Source organism: Eupeodes corollae, chromosome 3 (assembly GCF_945859685.1).
Source record: "Eupeodes corollae chromosome 3, idEupCoro1.1, whole genome shotgun sequence".
In the NCBI taxonomy this organism is placed as follows: Eukaryota; Metazoa; Arthropoda; class Insecta; order Diptera; family Syrphidae; genus Eupeodes; species Eupeodes corollae.
The window spans coordinates 84,949,814-84,977,335 of NC_079149.1; the positions used below are offsets into that span (position 1 = coordinate 84,949,814).

Consider the following 27,522-nt stretch of genomic DNA (forward strand, 5'->3'; position numbering starts at 1 on the left):
TGCACTTTATGTAACCTTGGATCACGAGAGGTTATATTCCATTTTTTAGCAATATGCCCCGTTCTCAGTGAGATAAGAAGGGTTTTTTTGACAGCTCGAATATAACATTAGAGAGAACAACAAATATTTTAAATGGATGTGAAGGATGGAAGCCGCTTGCTGCATTCTGTAAGAAAGCTGCTAGCTACAGTGCCAAAATAATAGCAGAAGAATTTAAAAAAAGTTTACCAAAAACAAAAAATACCCAACCCATGTACCTAATATTTATTTAAGAACAAAAATTGTTTCTTTAAAAAAAAAGTATTATTATGAATTGTTTCAGAAAATATTATTTTACTTTATTAAAAGGCTAAAACGATAGATAACTTATGTTAAATATGTAATCAAAATTACTTTAAAAGAAATAAATCAATCTTATTAATAAAGAAAATAATAATATAAAATTGGACATAATTCAAGTGTAACTTGGTTTTCCATTTAATCTTCTCAAAAACTCTAGGAGACGGTAATTGGCATATTAGGACGCAACCCACGAAGTATTGATGGCGACACATTTTCCAGGCTGCGAGAATTGCATCCCCGAAATGCTTAGAACTCCAACACCAATGTTGTTGATGTAGACCAAATTTAATCTGTTAATTCAAAAGAACGCATTTTCTGGGCTATAAATACTTTCTCTCCCTTTAAATCTCCAGGTTCATATGGCAAACTACTAGTAATGCTACAAAAACTGAAACTGCAAGGCAAAGCAGTAACATAGCTGGAGACCATCTTTAACGGATGCCTCTATCTCAATCATGTACAGGAGACATTGAGACAGATTAATGTAGTTTTTAACCCGAAAATGGGTAGGCATGGTCATGAATATGCATCCAATTTCGCAATTAAAACGCTGAAATGCATTCTATTTAACCATGTTAGGGACATTTTTAAAGAATGTTCGCTTGAAGAATCTCAACACGCATATCTCAAATACAAGTCTACTTAGACGGCTGAGAATTTTGTCTTGCTACCTTCCTTGACGTAGAAGGTGCTTTCAATAACGCCCTTACTGAATCGATTCAGAATCACTTGCCCACTTTGGGGCAGAGGTTTTTTTTAAGAATGGATAATTTCTTTGCTAAGTTTTAGAACAATTCGTTATAATTAACACAAGCTATTCTAAACTTGTGAAGACTCCAGGGCGTTGTTGTCTCCACGTTCTTATGAATCATAAAGTTGATGATTCGGTTTTACTAGTGTGGTAAAAGTTCGTCACCGTGATTAGCAAAATCACGAAGATGGCTCTGAGGAAAGTTAGTAGCTGGGCCACGCGCAATGAACTGGGTTATTAGAGCAAAACTAAACTGATGCTCCTTACTACCAAAACTAAAATACATGCCTTCACCCTACCCCGACTAAACGGTCAAATCCTGTCTTTATCCTCCAGCGCGAAATATCTCTAGATTCCAAACTAAACTGGAAAGTTAACATTGAAGAACGGGTTATGAAGCCGAGCATTAAATTTTACGCTTGTAAAAAAACTTTTGTTAAAAAGTACAGCCTTTAATCGAAGACGATTTTGAAGACAGCCGTTGAACGACCTATTTTATGTTATAGATCAATTGCGTGGTGGCATGTTCTTAACAACAAACACAACATCGAGAAACTAAGGAAGTTTCAAAGAATACCTAGTGTCAGAACTATAGGGGCCTTTCGATCCTCTCAAACAGATGTTTTTAAATGTTTTTCTGCACCTCCTACCATTTAATATTTAGTATCGTGAAGCACGCTACGGCTTGAAGAATCAAACTGTTGGTTTTCCAAACCCAATGGGCATAGCAACACTATAACGAACTGGTTCCATCGGATATTTTTCGACTGCTCCACCCCTCAGTAAAGAGTTTAAAGTCATCTCTCCTGCCAAAAAGAATTGGGAGAATGGCATGGTTACGAAAGGCCAAAGATGAAGTTGCTTCAGAATCCTTTAATGTCTCTAAGTCTTTTCGGCTTCCTGGTTTAGTACCATTTCAAGCTGAATTACTTGCAATCAGAAAAGCATGCAAAATACTAAAATGAAGCTCAAACCAACATAGAAACACTTGATGAACTATGCAGCCTCAACATCAAACTCCGTGTCACTCAATGTGGCTATCCATATCAAAAATCATTTTTTTAGGAAAATACTGTCTTTAAATATTACAAAAGTCTGAGGATTATTTTATTCATTTTGCATGAAATAATTTTTCAATTAACTTACATTTTTTTTTTAAATCGGAAGTGAGTATTGTTAGCCCGTGAAAAGTTGGCTCGTTTTGTCAAGATATTCGAGTCTATGTAGCAAATGAATTAATTTGGATAAAAGATAGTAATATGATTAAAATGTTGTCAAAATAATGCGCTCTTTCGTGGATTATGCTCAGGATTTGATCTGGTGAGATAGGAGGGGGTTATATTTTATACAAGTAAAATTATTTTTAAAAAAAACGCTCTACATTTGAATTTCGTAAAAAAATTTAGAACCGTTTTTGAGATATAGAATTTCGAAATAAAATCAAGTTTTTTTTTTAAATCCAAACAAAAGAAATGCATTTTTGATAATCAAATATTGTTAAGGCAATATAAGAGCTCGTTCAAAAAAAAAATATTGAAATTAGTACATAAGATGCTGAGAAAATTAAAAAACAAAAAAACTGTTCTATGAGTGGTGCCTTTCCGGAACAATACAAAAATATGTTTTTCTTACTAAAAGAAGCCAAGTTAAAAAATAAAATTTTAGAGAAAATTTAAAAAAAACATCTATAGGCTTGTTCTTGAGAAAATTCGAAGTTTTGTGTTTTACCAAACAAATTGTAGGGGGCCACCGTTTTGATCTACAAAAAAAAGTGCTTAACGTGAATCTGCTCAAAACCTTAACTTCCAAGTTTGAACTCAATCGAAACAATGGTGTAGGAGCGTGGACAGGACAGACGGACGTAATGGCGGGACACACTTTTTTCGACTTCTCTACCACCTTAATATCATATTTGGTTAAAATCTCACGTTCGAAATTTTGAACGAATGCAAAACTTGCCATATATGTAGTTCCTATATGTCGCAAGTAAATATAATTCCTATTTATATGTCGCAAATAATAATGAATATTAATCCTGTTTAACGCCTATGTTAAAATCTATGCTATTATTATGGAAGAGTTATTTTCCACGTTCGACGTTAGCAATCGTACAATAGATTTTATATATGTATGTACAAATATGACACCATAGTGTTAAACAATTTACCTATATAATTGGATTGAGACATAGAGGACGAAACAAAGTATTCCGGACGTACGACTCTATACGAACGTAAACGAGCACACACAGATATCACTCTTAAAACCGTCCATTGTACGTAAGAACCTTGAAACAAGAAATGTCACATTGATTACAGTAAGTCTATAGTTTTCTCCTTGGCTCTGATTTGTTCCTTTTTCCATACATAGTACAGTGAGAAATTGCCAACAAAACGATCCGCAGTAGCCAGATTTTTGCAAATTAAAAATTGGTACAACTGAAAGAATATCTGCCAGAATAATAACGTATTAATTTATAAAACTTATTGAGCGGAAACACCAAAAAGATGTTTTTAATCTAAACTGAAATAAAACATTGGTTACACCAAACATAGCAAAACTTAATTATCTTTTCTATTGTTTTCTCTTGCTAAATAAGCCCAGTTAGTCCATTTCCATTAACAAAACTTAATTATATCATTAGTAACAGATTGATTTTTTTACTCAACGAAAACAGCCATCGAGATACATATGCAATATTAATCGTACCAACATTTAAGAACGAAATCACATAAGATTCATTCGAGACTCGTATAAATGTCAAAAGCCTATCCCTAGTACGATTCTACCTTACTTTTATTGCTAGTATCCATACTATGGATATTGTTTTTGTTATTCGTGTAAAATAATAATATACTGTGGAAAGATTGTCCAACAAAACCAACATTATTTTTGATTAACTCATATTTTTAACATACAGCTCTTATTTTTTTAATTTACATCATTAATATATATTTTCGTTACTTCAAGGTTAAATGCCAAACTACATACTTAACCTTTTTGGCCCATTTTATGTGCGAATTAATTGGTATGTTATTGAAGTTTCCAAAACCCTGAAAATGTTTTTTACAGTGACCTCTAACATAATGTCCATACATTTCCAGATAGTTTTTAAATGAGGATATCACATAAACTTTATCGACTTTAACCATTCTGATATATAATGTTTTTGGGCACATATGTATGTATGTATATTATAATAACATTTGTAGTTCAGTACATTTTGTAGCTATAAGTCAGTTAATTTTTACCTTACAAATTAATTTATTGTTCCCAATGGAACTTTAATTCTATCTACAATTTTGTTTCTATATATTTCTGAAGAGTACCTAATTCCTTTTTTCAATTTTGCCGGTGAAACTTAGCAGAATTATTTGTATGTATAATTCTTCATATCCTGTGTGCTACAAAAAAATGATTTGTTTAAATAGACTTATTTATTATCTAAAAAACATATTTTAATACATTTTATATTTACTTACTTTTGGGTGTAAAGCAATACAAGGTTGTTTATGGTGTAAGTCATTCTCATTGCTCAATGATTAATATTTGTAAGAAGATTTTATCCTCGGTGATGATGATGATGACAAAGCCCAAATTTTCCATTGCCGTTATTTTTATTTTATATAAAAATCAATACCTAAAACTATTAATGAGATTAAATGTTCAATTTATCTCTTCTAGAGCTGCGACCCCCATTGCTTGCAATAAAATTAATATCTCCATTTTTTCTTTTTTTTTATTCAAGTTACAAATTTTGTATTTAGAAAACATACAAATCTACTGTAAATAAGATTTCACTTATTCTATATAGAAAGTGCTTTTTATGGGCAAATAAAAAACATTGTGTGGTGTCGATATTTTATTAATGAAATTCGGTTTAGCGATATAATGCTTTAAACCACCACTAGGCTTTGGACAACAGGACTAAATTGTGATGGATTCTTATGAGTGCAAGACAGAAGTAATCAAGGAAGTATGACATAAGCGACCAAATTGTCGCTATACATATTACATATTTATATCTTCATCATCTTCGTCCATACGCTGTTTAGAGTTCTTCGTCTGATCAACGGTCATTTTTATTGATAGCGATTGCAGGAGAGTGGATCTACAAAGGCTTGAAAGCGACATAGACTTAGCTAGGACTTCCGTGACCTGACCAATTATTACTACCAACTTTATGTTGTGTCAGCGTATATTTTTAGAGAAGAACTCACAGCATTGAATATTGGTAACTAAGGCCATAAAATAATACAAAAAAGGCTGGGATGCGACCCACACTGAAAACTTCCCCTCCCTTCTGTCGATTTGTCTTGCTTAAAAGTTTAAGTTTTCGTGTTGGGTTAAAAAAGTTGTCAGTTGAATTATTCTTAAAAATTTTAAAATTATCAACAAATATTTCATATCAAGAAATATTTTAGTTTGAAAATCTAGTTTTGTTAAAAAGATTTTTAGTCGAAAACATATGTTTACCAATTTAAGTAGCTTTTCTTAAATTTTTTCAAATTGGATGAATTAAATTAATTTGAGAGATTTTAAGAACCGAACATCAATTTTGACCAAATTTGCCTACTATTTTTTGTAGATTTTATTTTTTTAAGGAAAATACCGACTGTTGGATTTTTATTAAAAAAAACTACTGAATATCGAAAACAATATTTTCTGTGAAATGAAAAAAAGCTTGAAGACAATATTTTAAATTTTTGAAAAGCTATTTGAATCGAAAGTACATTTTTTACCACTTTTGAGTAGGTATAAGGTTTTAATTTTTTGTTAAAAAAATGTCAATTAGATTTTTCTCAAAATTTTACTAAAAATTGACAACATTTATTTGAATTTTCACATAATGTTTACTAATTTTTTGTTTAGGTATTTAGTTTTTTGTAAAAAAAACTTTTTAATTTGATTTTTCACAAAAATTTACTGTCAAAGTTTTGAAAAGATATTTGAGTCCAAAATCAATTTTTACCAGCTTTTATTAATTTTTTGGTTTAGGTTTTTATTTTTTGTAAAAAAAAATGTCAATTCGATATTTCTCAACATTTTTCCGAATGTTCAAAACAATAATTCTTATAAGTTAAAATTGATGGGAAACCATAGTACGAACGTACGTTCACACTCACACACATACATCTTTTTAAAAATCTTTTATTTCGACTCAAGCGACCTTGAAACGTCGAGAAATGTAAAAATTTTCAATTTAACAAATTGGACCCATTGCAATAACTTCCTATAGGAGTTTAAAAAGGAATTTTATTTTGTGATTTTTAGAAATTTAGATATGTTACGTCTGACACTAGAAGTCGAAAGGTTAACTAGGCCAACATGATTAAAAACTCACGTAAAAATCAGAAGATTCAAATTAAACACAACGGTTCTCCCTTTTAAATGACAAAGTCAATCTACTTTATAAATTTTATTAGAAAAAAATGTAAGCATATGAATGTTTAGTCATTAAAAATTCTGTGCTCAAAAGGTAGAGTCGACTTAAGTGGTTTTAGAAGTTTATCCTTTTTTAAAAGCTTCATCACACCTGTGAAGGAGGTGTTGTTATATTTAAAGATGTTTGTTATAATATAATAGTTAAGGCTGAGGTGGTTACATATATCAAAAACTACTGCAGCTGGGTATAATTGAAAAGACATTTTCCTAAATAATCTAACATTATGGAAGGCCATAAACTTGGCCTTCCAACTTGATAACGCGCCTATTCACTCGTTGCGCATAGTAAAAGCTTAGACAGTAAGCAAAACTTACACTTCCATCAATGACTGCCGTACTCATCAGATCTAAACATTATTAAACACACTTGGGGATGGTTAGTAACCAGATGGCACAATACCCATCAATATTGGGAACAAATATTGAAAGTATTTTCAAAAATTTGTGTACGTATTCAGTTGGAGCGAAGTGCATGCACTCGTACATTGTATATCTTTCAAGTGGTAAAGGGTTTTTCAATTGTCGTGGGTAGATTTTGGTTCCCCGTGGCCGCCATTTTGTTTTAGGTGACATCTATTAAGTCTTTTGTTGCACGATTAAACAGCACGTTCAAATAATTAAACTTTATTATCAAAATAAGTGTTCGTTACGCAAACGTTGCGCCCATTCTACGGTAGACGTGGTGGCCCTTAACAGTTGACTCTTCAATGTTTGGTGACACATAAACGTTGACAACTGGTTCTGTAAACAATTAGCCAACACCTGTACGTTCAAGAAATGCAAGATCGGGCGAGAACATCGCCTCAGTCCGTGAAAGTGTACAGCAGAAACCGAGGCAGTCTACAAGAACTCGGCTTTTAGCAGACTTCAACTTGGAGAAAATTGCGTCGGGACTAAGGCCTTTACCCGGACAACATCCGACTGACCCAGGAGCTCAATGTTAATGACCATAGACAACAGCGTTTGTTCGCTGACTGGGCTTCAAATCGTTTGGAACAGGACCCCAATTTTTTCTGAAAAATCATCTTTAGTGACGAGGTACATTTTTGAATGAATGGATGTGCTAACAAGCAAAATTGCCGTATATGGGACGACACCTACCCACGCAAGGTTCACCAGGTTATAATACATCTTTAAAAAGTTACCGTTTGGTGTGGAATTTGGGTTGGCGGCGTTATTGGTCAGTACTTTTTTGAAAACGACGTTATTGAGGCGGGCACCGTCAACAGCGAACGCTACATAACGATGATAACTAACAAACAATTTAAGGGTGAAACAATCGCAGGGGTGAAGTGAATTAACCACCAAGGTCAAGAGATTTGACCCCGCAAGAATTTTTCTGTGGTGTTTTTTGAAGTCACAATCGACCGGTTCCTTAAAGGTGAACATAGCATAGGCCTCGCTCAAATTTAGCCGGATCTATGCGGAAGAGTCATTTAAAATAGGACCACTAGGATCCGTGTTACCGTAAGAAGTCGAAGCGGGCATTTGAATAATGTCATATTCCAAACTTAGTGGCTTACTTGCGCCTTTCAAATAAGAAAAATAATTTTTTTAGTACTCCACACACAGCTTGTTTTATTCCATTTAAACATTTAGCCGCCCTTATTGAAAACCCCTTTGCATTAAATGAATATTTTCGCATGAAATAAAATATAAATGGGTTTAATTTAATTGATTTTTGACTAACAGCGGCGAAGTATTAAGATTTTTTTTTAATTTTTAATTCAAAATTAATGCAAGGGCTGATCCAGACTTTTAATCAGGGTGGGAAGGGGGGTTTTTGACATTGTTATTACATATACCAGTTTTTGGCATCGCTTAAAAATGTTCAGCAAAGGAGGCGGACGAAATTAAATAATAAATAAATAAATTTTACATATACATTTTTTAAGGACTAAAGTAATTTGATTTTTTAAAACATATAAAACACTGTTGTTCGGCAGTAAATGTCGTTTAATTGTTTTATATGGACGACTCTCTACATACGAGTATGATAGTATTCCAAGACTCCAACAGTTTTCTAAATTGGCCTAATATTTAGGAGCAAACATACAATAGTTAAGAAGGGTTTTGCGTGCGTTTCATACAGAAATGTAAGAAATTGTACCAGAAAGGAATGAAAAGTGAGCAAAGAGTGCATAAGGTCAAAAAGTCAAATAATATACATGCGTGGCATGCATTCATTCGACCTTTAACCTACCCCAAATCCTATAGTGTGCCCAAGCAGAGAGTGTTCATAGTTACCATCACTGTTTGCCCACTAAAGTGCACTATTTTTGAGTTAAAATTTGTCACGTAACTATCTTACACCACATTTTGTATAACAGTATTTTATAAAATTGTTTTTGTTCGCCATCAAACAATACTTAAAATTCTATGTGTTGTTAAAAGAAATGTACTGTAGGACTGTTATAGTTGAATCGTAATTTTTTTAAATAATATCTTCGGTTCTCGTTGTAATTTTTATAAATGGGAAAAACGATTCAAAAATTAAGATGCAAAGAGCCAGAAAATGAAAAAGTTTGCTAAAAATGTTGCATCTTTTTTCCGAGGAAAATAAAATTGAATTTTTAAATGAAGAATTTTTACTCGTAGATTAGAGCAGATGCGAGAAGACACATTCTAAAAAAATACTGTTTTCCATTGAACCTTTTCCCAATGATTTGATCAAAAAGGAGCCAACTAAACTTAAAAAATGGTGAAAGAAAATCGTTGGTTTTTGAATTTAAGGAAAAAGGTGCATTTACGTACATATTTTTTCTAAAAATTAAATAAAAACAGATTAAGGTAAACAAATAAGTTGGGCACTCACAAATTACACGTTGAAGAATCTCTTTTCACTTCAGTTCTTGGGATATTCAAATCTTTTCTACTAAATAATAATAGATACGTAACGTACATCACGCATTTCAATAAGTCATTAGTTTAACATAAATGTCACCTTATCTGTTTTTGTAACATTTATATTCGTTAACATAAAGTCAAATTGGCCATCCCTAATTCTCTCAAAACCCTCATATTAAAATATTTTAAGTCATTAAAAAAGTGTTTTATTTTCCAAAATTTTATGGCAAACAACTTTTTTGATAAATATTTTTAAATATCTAACAAATCGCTAAATGCAATATTTTCTTATAAAACTAAACTGTTATGTCTAATATATGACCACTCTGAATCGTTAAATTGAATTGGTTAAAAGTTGATGAATTTTTGCGGGATTGGGATAAGGCTCGGTTTTCGATTCTTCGATTCTTCTTGGTCCTTATCAGTTTAACAAAGTGGAAACCACCAAACAAATAATTTTAAATATAAAGTGGTCATATCCATTAATTACGAGTCGGAACTTGGCCTCAACCAACATGCGCATCCAGCCAGTTCGGTCCTTACCTAGCTGTCTCCAGTTTCGCACGCCATGTTAGCTGATTCGCAGTCTTCCTCTACTGTGCCGTCCCTCGGAAATGGATTCGAAGACCTTCCGGGCTGGAGTGTTGATGGCCATTCCCTCTATACATGACCCAGCCATCTAAGTCGTTGGACTTTAATTCTGTTCTTCTCTCGAAGCTTACCAAGACGCTCTCATGTTTTTTTGACAGGGTCCAAGCCTCAGAGCCATAAATGAGAAATGGGATGATGAGTGTCTAATAGTGATTTTAGATGCTCGAGAGAGGACTTTACTACTCCATTGCCTTCTAAGTCCAAAGAAGCAGCGTTTTGCAAGAGTTATTCTTCGTTGGATTTCAGCGCTGGTGTCTTTGTCTGAGTTTATAGCGGTGCCTAGGTAGACAAAGTCATTAACTACCTTGAAGTTATAGCTGTCCATGGTGAGGTTTTGTCCAAGACGTCGTCGTTTAATGTCCTTATTGATGACAGCATATACTTGATCTTGCCCTCATTGACTTAACCCATCTTCTCCGCTTCCGTCGCAATACTCAAAAACGCTGAACTGACATCACGCTTTGAACTTCCAATTATGTCAATATCATCAGCGCGGCGTATCCGAGTAATTGGATGAACCTTTGGAAGATTGTACCTCTAGTGTCCTTGTCTAAAACATTCGCTGACATCAAATGCATCGGTAGCATCTTTTCCGACCTTGATAGAGGAGCATGCATTCTCCATTCATTCTGCACAAACGAATAAGTTCTATAGGGATGCCAAAACTAGACATGCTGTCCTATAGATGCTGTCATACGCGGCTTTAAAATCGATGTAGAGATGGTGGGTATAGATTTGCAATTCCTGCGTTTTCTCCAAGATCTACCGTACTGTGGATATTTGGTCGAAAATTCAAAGGAATACCAACGAAATAAACAAAAAATTCTTTCCCAATGGGGAAGTCATGACTCGCCTCCTCTGATTCGTCATTGAATGATTAGAAATCTAATAATACCTTTAATAGAAGGTTTACTGATAAAAGGAATCATTTTAATTATAGCCTGCTATTTCCGCAGCTGTCAACTTTTGACAATGGAACGCCACACACTTTAACCAACCATTGAAATTGTTAAATTAACTAAAAAAAAATAATTTTTCCTGACCGTAAAGAGGTGATCAAAGTTAGTTAACTGACAAGTTCTTGACACTTAACACTTTTAGACTTTTTTCTTTAGGTTCACGCAAAAGTTACGGTCTATAGTCGCAAAAGTGCAAATTGGTGATGGAAAATTTCATTTTACTTTTATGTTTTATTTTACCAGTGCTGTTTTTTTTACGTTTTAAGTAAAATAAGCTTATGAAATGTCGGTAATATTCTTGTGTATAATAATCCTACGTATAATTTTATAATTATAAAAACTAAATAATAAAAATTAAAAATCAACTATCAAACATAACATTTATTTATTCGTCTTAAATAGGTTTGTGTACAGATTATTAGTTTTTCTTTAAAATATTTTAAATTAGTGAATTATTTTCTAATTCTTACAAATAATTTTGAAAACGTATTTATGTGGTTGATTAAAAAATATAATTAAAACTTGCATAACTTTAGCACTTTGTATTGTTGTACGTATTTATTTCTTTTTTAATAAAATTATTTAAATTTTCATTTAAAAAAAAAAAATTTTGCTCCTCTTGTATGTTTATGTGTAAGTATGAACTAAAAGCAACTAACTGCATTAAAATAGCAACGCCAATACATTCTGCCATTACTCCTTCCAGATCCAGTGTCCTCATCGTGCGGTGTTCTTCTCTGAAAGCTCTTTGCCATTAACTGAAAATTTCTTTTACTATGTCCATCAAATGCATTAAGGCTTTATTATCCAACTTACAGTTTCACCACTGCCTCGATTTGGTGATTTGAGATCTCTTAAATTTCTTAAATCATAATCGGGCTGCTCTTCGTCGCTATACATATTATCATGTTCAGCTAAACCCGAAAACAAAATAGGCAAAATATTAGTTCCGGTTTAGAAATAAAATTTCAATTATTTAGTACTTACTTGGATCAAAATCAGCAAGAGAACCACCTTTCAAAAGAAAACTTGGAGTTTTACTCGTGTCTCTACCGTAGATGTCACTTAAGCGACGATTGCCATTTCTTTCGTCTTCCAAGGCATGGTGTAAGGCCACCATAAGTCTGTCAAGTAGAAGAGCAGCCCGTTTTGGAACAATCATCTAAAATTAAAATAAGGAAGACAATTAGAAAATTATTGAACAGGATTAATGTTTGCAATTTCTTGGTACAAACAATTATTTAAAAAAAAAAAGGATGGGAGATGACCCACAATGGTAACTTCACATCCCGTCTGACGATTTGTCTGGCTTAAAACTTTAACAAAATATTTATAAATATATTTTATGTAAGATAAATAATGTGAAGTCAATATCTTTCTTTGTTTTGTTAATACTTAAGTTAAAAAACGTTTTTACCAGTTTTTGTTGGTTTTCTTCTTTTTTTTAAAGCTGACAGTTGATTTTTTTCAAATTGAAATCGGTTTTTGTTAGTGAAATCTTTAGTCGAAAAACAGTTTTTTTTCCAAATAAAGTAAAGCATTTGTTGAAAGTATTTATTTCTCATATAAGGAAATACTTTGATTTTTCTAATAAAATTTAACACAGAATGAAATCATTTTGAAGTCAATACCTTTATTTATTCACGAGATATCGAACATCATTTTATTAATTGTGCTTACTATTTTAATAAATTTACATTTTTATGAAAAAACTGACTGTTGGGTTTTTATAAAAGAATTAGTAAATGTTGAAAACAATAGTTTCTATACGGCCAAATTAGTTTAAAGTCAATATGTTTAATTTCCCATAGGAAGTTATTGTAAAAGGTCCGATTTGTCAAATTAAACATTTTGACATTTCGAGACGTTTATAGGTCCCTAGATCGAAATAAAAGATTTTAAGAAAAATGTCTGTGCGTGCGTGTGTACGTACGTTCGTACGTTCGCGACGTTTTTTTCGTCGTTCATAGCTCAATAACCAGAAGAGATATCGACTTCAAATAAATTTTGTTATACAGAAATAAGACAGAAAGATGCAGACAGGGCTCTCTCTCAAGCAGTTTAAAAAAAGGTGAACATTTTTGTCAACCCTAAATATCTCATGAACCAAAAACGCCAGAGACTTAAATAAAATATTTTATAATAAACTGTAACGTGATACTAAACAAATACATTTTTTGAAAAAAAATCAATTAACGGTTTTTTTAAATCAAAAAAAACTTAAAAACAAATTTGTCACCTCGAAAATTTTACTAATACAAAATAATTTTATTTTCAAAACAATTTTGTGCAACAAAAAATAACGTTTTTAAGATCTGGTAAGATTTTGAAAAAAATCGAAATAACAGTTTTTTATAAAAATAAAAACCTAAAACAACATTACTTAAAGTTGGTAAAAATTGATTTTCGACTCAAATATCTTTTCAAAAACTTGAGATTGTGGGTTAAAACTAATGTTAGTTTATAAGAATATTATTTTCACCATTCTCAAAAATTTTGAGAAAAATTGAATTGACAGTTTTTTTTTTACAAAAAATAAAAACCTAACAACAAAACAATACTAAAACCTAATAAAAATTTACTTTCGACTCAAAAATTAAAAATATTGCCTTCAAACTTTTTTTATTTCATAGACAATATTGTTTTCGATATTCAGTTGTTTTTTTTTTATAAAAATCCAACAGTGTATTTTTTCATAGAAAAATAAAATCTGCAAATTTGGTACAAATTGATGTTCGGTTCTTCATATCTCTCAAATTAATTTCGTTCATCTAATTTGTACAAATTTAAGAAATGCTACTAAATTTGTAAAAATTTGTTTTCGACGAAAAATCTGTTTAACAAAACTAGATTTTCAAACTAAACTATTTCTTTATTTGAACAAATTTTTTAAGAATAATTCAACTGACAACTTTTTTAAGCCAACACGAAAACCTACAAACTTTAATGCAAGACAAATCGACAGACGGGATTGGAAGTTATCAGTGTGCGTCGCATCCCAGCCTCTTTTTAGTTTTTGACAAGATATTTGAGCCAAAAAACAATTTTTACCAACTTTTAGTAATGTTTTTTTTATGTTTTTATTTTTTTGTCAATTCGAGTTTTCTTAAAATTTTACCAGGTGTCAAAAACATTATTCTTCGTTGCATACAATTCATTTGGAGATAAATCATTTCTTGTTCTTAAAATATTCGAATTGACAAGTTTTGTTTTCAGTTTTTTCTTTAATTTATAAAAATAATGGTGGGTTGAACAAAAATGTTCACTTTTTTTTTAAATTGCTATGGTAAAAAAACACCCACTTAATTTTCTTGACAGTCATTTCTACACCTTTTTGGTTTATTATCTGTATACACAAATTTATTTAAAGTCGATATTTTTACTGGTTCTTGAGATATGGACTTTAGTACCCCGAACGTACGAACGTGCGTCACGCTCGCACAGATATCTTTCAGAATATTGGAATCATTTATTTAGACTCTTGAAGCCTTAAAATGTCGAGAAATGTAAAAATTTTCAATTCGACAAATTTGACGATTGAACAACTTCTTATGAGAAGTTAAAAACTATTTAATACAATTTTAAAATGAAATTATTAGCCGACAGTTACAGCTATCCTTGGTTTTCATCATTGAAAACAAGAAAATTCTTTCACCGACAAAAATTTCCTGATTGAAATCTACCGACAAAACTTTACTGACAGAAATCTGTCATTGGAATTATGTAAAATTGGAACACAAATCAGTGGAACGGTTCGTTTCACTTTTGAACAAAAAAGTATCAGCTGTTCAGGAAAATGAATTTCCATCCGGAAAAGAGAAAAAAGAATTAGAGAAAAATAAATGCGTAATTATACTTTTTTTGTCAACGAAAATTCTTTGTTTGATTTCCGATCGATCAGTATATAATTTTTATTTCTAATCAAAGGGAAACACCGTCAAATATCGATTCAAACATTTTTCCGAGTCGATCTCAATGATATCTATAACTGGCCCCTAACCTACGGACAATTTCTTGACAAAGTCTGTTAATGGGCAATCATTTTTTGAAAAGTGGTTAATGAGGTTTATGATTGTTGTTTTTTTTTCCTATAAGGAAATGACGAAACTTCACCTTCAATATAATATTTTCGTTTGCTAGAATTATAAAGGCCTCGTGGAGTGTTCTATATTGAATGAAAGACCTTGAGATAGTACACTTTACACAGTTCTTTTATTGCCGGCGGTCAGTTACCACTAAAAACTTTTCAGAAAGATTTGTTTCAATTCAATTTAAGGTTTTCAAAACACATCAATTATTATATCATGTACTCCACCTTAATTTATTGTAATATAATTTAAAATAGGTTTGCTTGATCTTGTAGTTTTCTAAGTGCTTATGCTTTTTTTGAGTATTTTACTGAAATAAATATTAAAGGCTAATGTATTTAAACTATTTGAAGGGATTTTTTCCATGATGGACATTTATGAAAATTATTCTTTTCGAGAATTATATAATGCTCCAACATTTTTTGTTTTAGAAAAAGGGAAGTCCAAAAATTAACTTAACTCATTTGAATCTACTCTACTTTCTACCAGTCTATATTAAAAAAAGTTAGCATCCAATCCCTGATTCGTAAAATTAAAACCAAAGCTTATAACATACCGGATATTCGTCATAGTTTCCTGGAACATTTGAAGTTTTGACGACTTCGCCCGTTTCGCTATCTCCAGAATTTCCTCGTTTTCTTTCAATTGAATACACTCCGCCTATATCTCTGGCCGAGTTAACGGTCTCAATAGCTCCGACACACACAATCGTTAAAACAACGCACGATCCAAGTGTTAGCCCATAAATCGTAGCCATATTTTTGAAAACCGTCTAATTTGTGTTTATGCGGTGAAATTCAGTAGATAATAATTGTATTCCAATATAAATTCGTTGAAAGAATTTGTTAATGAAAATCACTTTCACAATTTTTACCACGATATAATAATTTACTTAAGATTGCCACTGGAGTTCAAAAACTAACTGGTAACTGATGTTAAGTGCCGTTGAGTTTTCGCTTTTATAGTGACTTTGTTGCTCGTATCGTTCATACATAATCATATCAGTTCATATTTATAAGTACATAGTGCATACATATGTACATATGTACATCGTCATATCTACCACCCCTAGATTATCGCATTGTAAGGGTTTTTTTCCTGCGAAAGAAAATTGGTACAAATAAAAATGATTAAAGACAGGAATGGGCATCAAAAGAATAAACACCCCAACAAGAACGCATCGCCATCGTAAGAACCAAAAACAACCAGCAAAACCAGGACTTTGATAACGCCACTTTGGCGGGGAGCAATCACTCTTGGACCAATGTTCTTTGATGGGAATGGCCATGTTTGAACTGCGACATTCCATTTGGGTGAAAACATCGACTGCATACTCAACTCCAACTCATAAATATATGAACCAACAAATAGTCATGCTCAAGAGGTTTTCATAAAATGTCTCGTCATTTTGAATAAACATAAAATAAGTATAGCTATCACATAATTTAATGTAAAATATCACACTATATTTTTCAGGACCATTAAAATTTGTAGGCTGGAACTAAATTCTACATAGATAGTTTATAAACTTACTATGAATATTTTTTTAGAGATTCCTTTGGAAAGGATCCATATTTTATGTATATTCATAAGAACAAAACAAATCAAATGAATAATTTAAGTAGTTTTTTACTTAAACAAAAACTTAACCCTTTGTTTATTCTTTAATTTTCTACAAATATTTGTCATTAAAGAAGTATTTTTTCGTTCAAATATCTACGATATAAGTCTCTTAACCAAAGGTAAAAATTAGCATTATTAACATTTAAGTAATGCTGCAGCAATTTTCATCCCTCGGAAAAATGAAAATAGTGATAGTGTTTTAATATTGCATTTAACAGAGGAACTCGAAGAACTCAATAATGCCAATATTACAGTAGATATAGAATCACTGACAAACATAATACAAATTTCTAATTCTCAAAATCCATGGTTGATATTAAAACTAATTTAAAACAATAGTGGTTTGATTTTGATTACCTTAAATCTAGTGAGAGATCCTTTTAATTATTAAAGCGTTTTCGTAAACATAACTGAAATTCAGGAAGATGTACAACTCTGAAATTAAGAGACTCTTTAAACTGCACCAACTATATAGGAATCAGTCTACGTAACGTCGCTTTGAAAATCGTCTAAAGCCTATCGTCAACAACCTGATGGGTTCTCATCAGTCCTTATCTCAGTGTGGCCTTAGACTAGAAAAGTCAACAAATGCTGAAAAAAACTCACGAACATCTAACCGACACCCACCATCTTTTCATCGATTTCAAGGCCGCATATGCCTGTAGGGCCATCTTAAGTAAGTAAGTAAATAAAAGTATTTAAACGAATATGTTATATGAAAAAGGCAGCTTTTGTGATTAGAACTATAGGTGTCATTAATAGTACACATTGTTCTTCCGATTTCTATAGAGCTGTGAAGAAGTATATTGGTAGAAGAAATAATATTGCCTTAAGTTTGAAGTAATCAAGTCTAAGAAACCACTTCAAAAGTCTCTTGAGTCCAGACCCAGAGCTCATTTCATCGCATGTTCAATTTGATGACCAACTTATCCCGAATGAAATGTTAGATGCTTCCATCGAGATACAGGAAGTTCAAGAGGTCATACCGAACGTTGAATTCAATCTTCGAGCATACATCAGTTTCGGATAGCTTCATTCCATCAATCGATGCAGCCTTCTACTCAGTTGTGTGATATGTCCTTTTGGTAAGAATTACTTGAGATCGGACTGTCCAGTAAGATCATAAATAAAAAAAATTAACTCAGAATTCGTTTGGGATGGATTAAATCTACTGGGTATTTATAACAACAATGGGCCTAACACAAGGTTGCATTTTTAACCGCTTTGCTTTTTATAGGTACTATTCATGAGTGACATAACAAATGAGCTCAGAAGCGGAATACAAATTGTTGAAACGACGATCCCAAAACATATGTATGCAGACGATACATAGGTTAGGAAATTACTACAAAGACTGTGAAAATATCTTGGAATCGTTATTACTTCAAATCTGAAAATTATCCAAACTAAAGCAGTGCCACGTACCGGTGGCATGACGGTTAGTGCGTTGGACTGTTATGCGAGAGGTCTTGGGTTCGATCCCTTCCTGTTAAAGTTTTATTCACGGGTACTGTCTCTTGCGAGGAATTGACAAATTCTCCAAGGGTAATTCTTGTCATGAAAAAGTGCTTTCTAAAATTGGTCTTTCGGATTCGGCACATAAACTGTAGGTCCCCTCCATCCCTGCAATTACTCGCACATAGGAATGGTTGAGAGTTGTAAGTCACTAGATCTTGGTTTGCTACGGACGTTTGCGCCACCTTATTTATTTATTTATTTATTTAAAGCAGTTGATTTAAGGAAGTTATTCCGCAGCCATATGCGGTACACATTTAATGATTCCTCACAATCAAAAGCAAAACCCGTCTTCACTAAGAATCAAATTTAACGCCATGGTCGAAAAGCTCGGAAATGTCATGACAGAAATTCATAACAAAAGCCAAACCTATCTGTTTAGATGCTTTTACAGTAGTCTTGTATGCAACCTTTAAAACATTTTGTGTTTACTTATTTGTAATGCAATAAATACGATAAACATTGTTTTCAAAACTAGAGCGGGATTATTGAATTTGAATTATTTGCCTTACTTACCTGATCTTTAAGTAATTTAAAGCCTTTGCAATAAGAAGACGAGATCATATATCTTATCCAAAAACACTCTATATAAAGATATAAATCCTTCGTACGTATCACCCTCCAAGCCCCATTTGTTTAGATTGTTGTATTTGTAATGTGGACCAATTCAACGAGAAAAATTGACGTGTTTTCATGCATGCATAAAATCATTTACATACTAAGGTTTTAGGAGAAATTTAATAAAATTAGAGGAGAAATCACACGCATACTTAAATGAGTTTATGAGTCCGATTTCCGGTTTAGCTTGTAGACAAACCAACATGGCTACGGAGGATTTATATCTCTACTAGAGTGTTTTTAGACGATACATGTCGTTTCATTGCGACATGTCCTCTTTTAAAGGAGTTCAGGATTAGGTACTGAACTGAACTGAAAATAAAATTATGTTTTCAATTTTAAGGATTTCTAAAAAAAACTATTATATAAGCTTTAAAAAACAAAAAATTATATGCATAGAAGATAAGAGTTTAGACATCAGAAAATATAAGGTAGTTAATTTCATGATTTCAAGATGGTTCATTGGCATTTGATAGCTGCTTTCATTTGAAGTGTGAAAATATTAGTTGAGACGCGTCAAAATTATCAAAACATACTGGAAGAATGGTTATTTAAATGTAGTCAATTTCCGTGCAGTCACTTCGGACGCCATAATCCATTGTTGGTGATATTAAGTTTCAAAGAGATCTTTATTAAAAATTTATACATAGATGTTTGTGTTTAATAAATTACCAGTTTTTCATAAAATTTTGTATTTCTTATACAAAAATACCCTTCACGTCATGTATAACATAAAATTGTATTGAAATAGCTAGCGTAATTGGTTCGAGATATATTTATGGCTGAAACACAAACACGCTTCAGCATCGGCTTCGTCTGACGTGTACGAGTTCAGTCATAGAAATTCAATACTTTCACAATGGCTGCGTTCAATCTCAGGCATATAGGGTATCCGGATGCCGTTTTGTCAGTGTTTTACGTGTAAAATAACAGCTGATCAAAAACAGCTGAGATGTCAAGAAAGGTAATCCAAAGATATCCTAGAATTTCTGGGGCATGTACTCGTAGGTATCTGACAGAACAGCTGATTTAACACATGGTTGAATTTCAAGAAACTTGAAAATTTATTGCAGCTTTTATTTGTTGGTAAACAAAAAGATACAAAATGATAGTTCAAGTTTTATTTATTTACTTCATTTATCGAGTTAACTATTAAAGATTACTTTTAGCTACATACTAATTAATTAATATGTCATTTAAATATTAAATATCTAAATTCCATTTAAGCTGTCTAGCTACAAATTTTGTAAAAGACTTTTGAACTTTCTCAATACGATTTTTTGAAACTGTATAGTGGGGATCCCATACAACTGAAGCATATTCCAAATGAGGATGTACAAGAGACATATAGATGGATTTTATTGCATATGGATTCGAAAATTCGGCACAATTTCTTTTAAAAAAGCCCAACATTGAATTTGGTTTAGCAACAACATAATCCATATGGCCAGAGAAATTTAATTTGTTATTGAATACCACACCAAGGTCCTTAATCTCCGAAACTCTACATTAGACGACGTTTAAAATAGTATAATTATAATTAATAATAGTATGACATCGAGAAAAAGACATTCAACTACATTTATTGATGTTAAGCGAAAGATGATTACTTTTACACCATTCGTTTATAGTAGCAATATCATTCTGCAATAATACACAATCATTGATACCTTTAACAGCTGCACATATTTTAAAATCTTAAGTAAATAATAGACCATTTGTTAAATTCATGAGTAAGTGTAATGGTAATTCATTTATGAAAATCAAAAACAACAATGGACCAAGATGGTTCCCTTGTGGAACACCAGATGGTACATATATTGTTTTTGTTGACAGCGAGTTCAAAATTTTCACAACTTGTTTTCTATTAACCAGATAGCTTTGAACAAGAAGTGGTATGCAAATACTATCAAACACTTTCTGAAAATCAGTATAAATTACATCAACCTGAAAACCAGATTCCAAGGCATTTGACAAATGTTTAGTAAAAAGCGACAAATTAGTTATAGTAGATCTACCACTCACGAATCTATGTTGACATGGAGAAATAAATTCTTTAACATGAAAATAAATTTTGTTTTTTACAATCAACTCAAAAAGCTTCGGTATAGAAGAAAGTTTGGTGATTGCACGATAATTCTCCTATATATGTATATTTTATACATCCAGTCAAATTGTGAATAATTTGAAGAGGTTCAACTAAAGAAAAACATTTTTTAATTAACCCGGACGTGGAGTTAGACTTGAATTAATATTTAAAATCCCTTCCTTAACATCTTCGAATGACAAAAAAATGTGCCCTAAATCCAAGTTGGAAACAGATAAGGGATAATTTAAACCTTCTGGAATAATTACAGGTGAATGATCCACATAAACATTCTCAAAAAATGACGCGAATAAATCACATGTTGTATTTATATCTGAAGAATATTGATCATTATACTGCATATTATTGAAAATAACAGAGATCTGCTTCTTAGAATTTATGAAATCCCATAATGGGCTCTTAATATCTTTGATTAAGTATCCAAGATATGTTGTCTGTATAAAAATTTATTTAAGAATTCGTACTCACGTCGCATCTCACAGTATCGATCTCTATCAATATCAGACTTGGTTTTCTTAAACTTTTTACAAGCTTTATTTTTTATATTTTTAACATTATGGAGTCCTTTGTTACTGTAAGGCAATTTTGAATTACACCTATTTTTTATTTGGAATAAATCAACAAAGTTTATCAAATAGTCATTCTTAAAATTTTCTTTACATAGCATCCAAATTTGTTTCAAATTTGAGGGTGTTCTGTACATAATAGACGATGAAGAAGTTATTTGCGTGTGCGAATTTTAGATGGTAATAATGATCTATTTTTTTCAAAATTGACTTATTTTGTTCTCGTTTTGTAGATGACCAATTTGCTAGGTCTTCCCTGCAGTCTAGTGTCCAGTAGTTGAATTATTCATTAAATGTTTATCTTACAACAATTTTGACTTCAAAGCTTAAATATTTCTCTGCGTTTTGTGAACAGCTGAAAGTTGTTTTTATTTTTTGACAGCTATCTCAATACAGCTATCCAACTCGTTCAACAAGGTATCTAAAAATCCACCCATCCAAGATACCCTATCAAACACGATCACGTTTCGGTTGACAATCGTTAGGGAAAGAACGTAATCTTACGTAAAGTGACTCCAAACGGAAGTTCTAGTTCAGCCTGCACTTCTTCTTTCTTCATTAGGGGCCGATGATAGTTATCAGTAAAATGCATCAGTAAAATTTTTATTTTTAGTTTTTAAACATGTTACTGATATATTTATTTCTAGCAAAAGATTGATGCAATAAGATGAATCCTATGTTAAAGTATTTTGTCAAAGAGAAACAATGCATTTTAAGTTTTATTTAATTTTTGAATCTATTTTAATTTTTTTAATGATGAAATTTTATTTTACTAAACAGCTGACTGCCAAAAGCCCAAAAAAGTTCGTTTTACTGTTCGAATTTCAATTTTGTTCTGTTCCGATTACATCATTAACAATTTTATTATGAAAAATTTGTCTGAGGCGCGAAGCCTCGAAGTGACATTTAATTTACTTACTTACTTTACTTAAGGTGGCGCTACAGTCCGGGGCGGACCTGGGCCTCAACCAACAAGCGTCTCCAGCCAGCTCGGTCCCTAGCAAGCTGTCTCCAGTTTCGCACGCCAAGTTGGTTGAGGTCCTCTCCCACCTGGGTGCGCCACCTGAGTCGCGGTCTTCCTCTACTTCGCCGTCCCTCGGGATTGGATTCGAAGACCTTCCGGGCTGGAGCGTTGATGTCCATCCGCTCTACATGACCTAGCCATCTAAGCCGTTGGACTTTAATTCTGCTAACTAGGTCAATGTCGCTGTACAGCCCAGTTCGTCGTTATATTTTCTCCTCCATTCTCCATCTATGCGTACGGGACCAAAAATCACCCGAAGAATTTTTCTCTCGAAGCATCCTAAGACGCTCTCATCTTTCTTTGACAGGGTCCAGGCCTCAGGGCCATAAATGAGAACCGGGATGATGAGTGTCTTATAGATGGTGATTTTACATGCTCGAGAGAGGACTTTACTTCTCAATTGCCTTCTAAGTCCAAAGAAGCAGCGATTTGCAAGAATTATTCTTCGTTTGATTTCAGCGCTGGTGTTGTTGTCGGCATTAATAGCGGTGCCTAGGTAGACAAAGTCCTTAACTACCTCAAAGTTATAGCTGTCCATGGTGACGTTTTGTCCAATACGTCGTCGTTCAGTGTCCTTTTTTGATGACAGCATATACTTGGTCTTGCCCTCATTGACCACTAAACCCATCTTCTTCGCTTCCGTCGCAATGCTCAAAAACGCTCCACTGACATCACGCTTTGATCTTCCAATTATGTCAATATCATCTGCGTATCCGAGTAATTGGATGGATCTTTGGAAGATTGTGCCTCTAGTGTTGACGGTTGAGTTTTGCACAATTCTTTCCAAAACGATGTTGAAGAAGTCGCATGGCTGTGCAGTGCATCGCCTTGTCTAAAACCTTTTTTGACATCAAATGCATCGGTAAGATCTTTTTCGACCTTGATAGAGCAGCGTGCATTCTCCATCGTCATTCTGCACAAACGGATAAGTTTGACAGGGATGCCAAAACTAGACATTGCTCGGTAGAGCTCTTCCCTATAGATGCTGTCATACGCGGCTTTAAAATCGATAAAGAGATGGTTGGTATCAATTTGAAGCTCCTGGGTTTTTTCCAAGTGTGAATATTTGGTCGATAGTGGATTTTCCTGGTCTGAAGCCACACTGATAAGGACCAATCAGGTTGTTGACGAATGGCTTCAGACGTTCACATAATACGGCAGAGAGGATCTTATACGCAATGTTAAGGAGACTGATGCCTCTGTAGTTGGCGCAGTTTAGAGGGTCTCCTTTCTTATGTATCGGGCACACTATGCTGAGATTCCAATCATCGGGCATGCTTTCTTCCGACCATATTTTGCAGATGAGTTGGTGCATGCTCCCTACCAAGTCATCGCCTGCTGCTTTGAATAGTTCGGCGGTGATGCCGTCAGCTCCAGCAGCTTTGTTTGACTTAAGTTTAGATATAGCTATCTTCACTTTGTCAAGGTCGGGTAGGCGGAATTGTTGATCTGCGTCGCCGAGGTTGAGTGGTTCTATCTCCCTTACAGCGGAATTCGGTTCGTCATCGCCGTTACATAATTTGGAGAAGTGATCTTTCCCTATTCTCAGCATCGACTGCGGTTCTACTACGATGTTCCCCTGATCGTCTTTACATTTAATTTAATGACGTACATTTACTGATTGCTATAAACGCTCATCAGTAAACATTTCAGATTCCTCCTGTTTCAAATTTTACTGATGGATTTTACTGATAGCTATAACCGGTCCCTTATCTGAACATACCCAAGATAGGCTGTATAAGCTACTCACGTTATACATTCAATTTTATCGATTTCAAAATTCATATCTTTTACTGCACGAAAAATCAAAGCAAACTTTTGAGAAAAAATAACAGCTGCTTATGACACAAGAGTCAAATTAGAAATGTCATTCACCTCGAATCCATCGTAACGCAGACGAAGCTGAAGCGTGTTTGTGTTTCGGCCATTAAGGTCAAACTCATTTTTTTTCATCATTTGGACATTTATTATCGATTTGAAATTGATATATCTATCCGTTCTTGAGATATCGCCGACTAAAAAAGGTATACCGAACGTACAGATGTATACGAACGTATGTACGCACAATCGCTCTAAAAACTTTTGATTTAGATTCTAGTGCCTTAGAAACTTCGAAAAATGTCACAATTTTGAATTTTAACTTCCTATGGGAAGTTAATAAGGTTTTTTTTTTTAATGAATGTTTCTTCTATATCCACAAGACAAAGGCTTACTTATAAACTTTAGGAAGATCCTTGAACTAAAAGAATCAGTTACATGAACCTTTTAAAAGGAGTATTTTCTTTATATTAAAAAAAAAAACAGAAAACAATAAGGTTTGTGCCTGATGAACTTTTACATAATAACAGTAACCACTTCGAATTCAATTGTAAGAAATCCAACACAATTTAATATGGTACCAACTCCAACATACATATATGAACGAGTACATGAAAAGTATTGATATCTTTGATATAATTATAGAAAAATTAATCCTGACCATGGAAACTAAGGATTTGTGTATCCAACTGCGAAACAGGAATGAGCTTTTACTTTGTAATTAAAGGCCAACCAATATATCGTTCATTCATCATCATTGAAATAAATACATATACAGCAATATATTTGCTTGTGCCACATTACTCAAGTATCTTTTCATCATCGGCTAAGTGCACAAAGAATCGCACGCAAGTTGATGATAATAAGTAGGTGGTAAGCTATAAAGCTGTCGAAGAAAAAACACATATGAAAGCAATTTTAATTTTAAGGAAGTCGAAAAAGGAGAAATTGTAATTTTTTAAAATTCATATAGTTATTTCTACGTAAAACAGTATTTTAATAAAAGAATCGTTTGGCAACTACTTCTTCAGGAACTTCCAGTCCAATACAGCACAGATATAATTACAAAACTTAATATTTCCAATAATAAGAAATTGTAACCCATATTGGGTACATTCCATCTAGAGCGTGGCAAGGCGTTCCACATTAGCGTAGTACGGCTAAACAAATAATCTCTGTACTTCATAGTACGGCCGAAATTGGGCTCAAGTATTAGCTGATGGGCATTCTTAGAAGCGCGGGTATTACGGTTAAATTGTTTAAGAGGAGGAATGCAACTGGCTATTTCACTAGAGCATAGTCCGGTAAAATTACGGTAAAAAAGGGTAAGTCAAGAAACCTTGTTTCGATATTCGACTGACGTAAACGAGTTGATGATGTTAATGTCACTATCGCAGCATCGCGTATGTGATCGCTCCACAAAAGGTGGTTGCTGATGCGCATTCCCAGGATGCGAGATTTTCAGTTTTGTTTATGCAAAAGCCACTCATGGATATCCACAAAGAAGGTTTATCACGCTTGAACGATACAAAACAGCATTGAGTTTTCGAATCATTAAATTCTGAGCGGTTTTTATTGCCCATTGTACAATGCTGTGTAAGTCGGAATTTAATGAGCTAATCATATTTTGCCGTTGCAGTTCCACATCCGAAGAAGAGGGGTATGGAAACGAATATGAAAATCTAAGAATGCTTCCCTCAGCGAAACAATGTATTGGATTAGAAGTATCAGACATGAGATCATTTATAAAAATGAGGAAGAGGGTCGGGTGCCCTGGGCACACCAGCAGTTATTTTATGAGTTTCAGACTTCAATCCGTCCAAAACAACTTGTATTGAACGGTTCGAAGCAACATTTCTATTCCAACAAAGAAGAGATTCGTCGATATCGAAAGCACGCATTTTCGATAAGAGAACAAGATGCCAACCTTTATCAAATGCCTTTGAAATATCAAATGCAATAATCTTAGTTTTTCCAAAACGATGTTAAGATTTGTTCCACTGTTCGGTGAGATAAACCATGAGATCACCAGTGGATCTATTGCTACGAAAGCTGTATTGCCGGTCATTAAGAAGCTTCCGTTCCTCAATATGTAATTTTCCGGATTTGCAAAGCAAACCCTGCTGAGGAAAACCGGAATAAGTATGAGGCATTAAACTTTTGCATAACTTAAGACCAACGTCAACAAATATTACCATATCCCAAAGGTATTACAAATGTTTTAAAAATGTTTTGGTCGTTTTTAAGAAATGCGCGCAACGCTAGGTCATCGTTGGTTCCTACGCTTGTTTAAATCCTTTTCTAAGCTAGATTGATAAAGTCAATTTCCTGGCAGCATTCTTTATTCGTTGCTGCCAATGAGTGACCTGGCTTGTGCACTTGTTAAAGTACTTAAGGATCTTGACATTCACAAATCCGTTCTAAAGTGGAGTTCGTAAACTCTGGCAACACCACGAAGTAAGCTTTCCAACTGTCCTATTTAACAGGTATCTTTCCACATGGACGGAAAACAGCTTTTGTCCAGCCTGTCCTTAAAAAACGCGAATCCTTTCCACCCCTAACTATCGTTTAATTGCACTTTCGCCCCTTTTTTCAGGGTTGTGAAAATGCTTATCTATTTTCAGCTTAAGAAATATCTTGATTCTAAACTAGGTAAAAAGGTGCACTGGCGATCTCTTGGTTTATCTCACCGAACAGTGCGGAACAAATCTTTACATCATTTTGGAGAAAGTAAAATTATCACACTTCATATTTCAAAAACATTTTATAGAGTTTTTCACCAAGCTCTCTTTTATTGAAAACGCTTGCATTTGATATTGATAAATATCGTTCTCTGTTGGGTTAGAAACAACATTTTTGGCCGTTCAATAAAAGTTGTGTTGACTGTTTCAAATCCGAAATTCGTAAAATAAATGCTGTAGTTCCCTAGGGCTTCAATGGCAACGTATGATAAGCTCATTAAGTTCCGATCTCTACAATGTGGAATTATTAACCGTGTAGAATTTAATGCTTCAAAAACTGAATGCTGTCTTTTCTCATTAAAGTATCTTTTCTTGAATCCTTTTCTATTTTCCTAAAGCTCGTACTTTGTTTAAACTTTAAACATGTTAAGGGAATGAATAACCCCTTGAGTCCCGTTAATTATATAGACAAAAAAGAATACTGCCG

At 33.1% G+C, this 27,522-nt stretch overlaps 1 protein-coding gene across 3 annotated transcripts; it reads right to left on the bottom strand.

Annotated features, from left to right (window-relative positions):
* Window positions 1–11,356: 11,356 nt before the first annotated feature.
* Window positions 11,357–15,997, bottom strand: LOC129951905 (uncharacterized). 3 transcript variants are annotated; one of them, XM_056064265.1, is made up of 4 exons: window positions 15,640–15,997; window positions 11,983–12,157; window positions 11,812–11,909; window positions 11,357–11,732 (listed from the first exon to the last, which is right to left on the bottom strand). In XM_056064265.1, exons 1-4 carry the CDS (start codon window positions 15,838–15,840, stop codon window positions 11,640–11,642), a joined length of 567 nt encoding a protein of 188 aa, XP_055920240.1. In that variant the 5' UTR covers window positions 15,841–15,997; the 3' UTR covers window positions 11,357–11,639. The 3 variants fall into 3 exon arrangements, with proteins under 3 accessions (XP_055920240.1, XP_055920239.1, XP_055920238.1); XM_056064264.1 differs by having other exon boundaries at window positions 11,357–11,741; XM_056064263.1 differs by having other exon boundaries at window positions 11,357–11,753.
* Between the last annotated feature and the right edge of the window lie 11,525 nt (window positions 15,998–27,522).

Coding starts and splice junctions, on each gene's coding strand:
- LOC129951905 (XM_056064263.1), bottom strand. CDS start 15,840: ATGGCTACGATTTATGGGCTAACACTTGGATCGTGCGTTGTTTTAACG. Junction 11,910..11,982: donor TCTTGCTGATTTTGATCCAA/GTAAGTACTAAA, acceptor TTTCGGGTTTAG/CTGAACATGATAATATGTAT. Junction 11,754..11,811: donor ATCGAGGCAGTGGTGAAACT/GTAAGTTGGATA, acceptor AGAAATTTTCAG/TTAATGGCAAAGAGCTTTCA.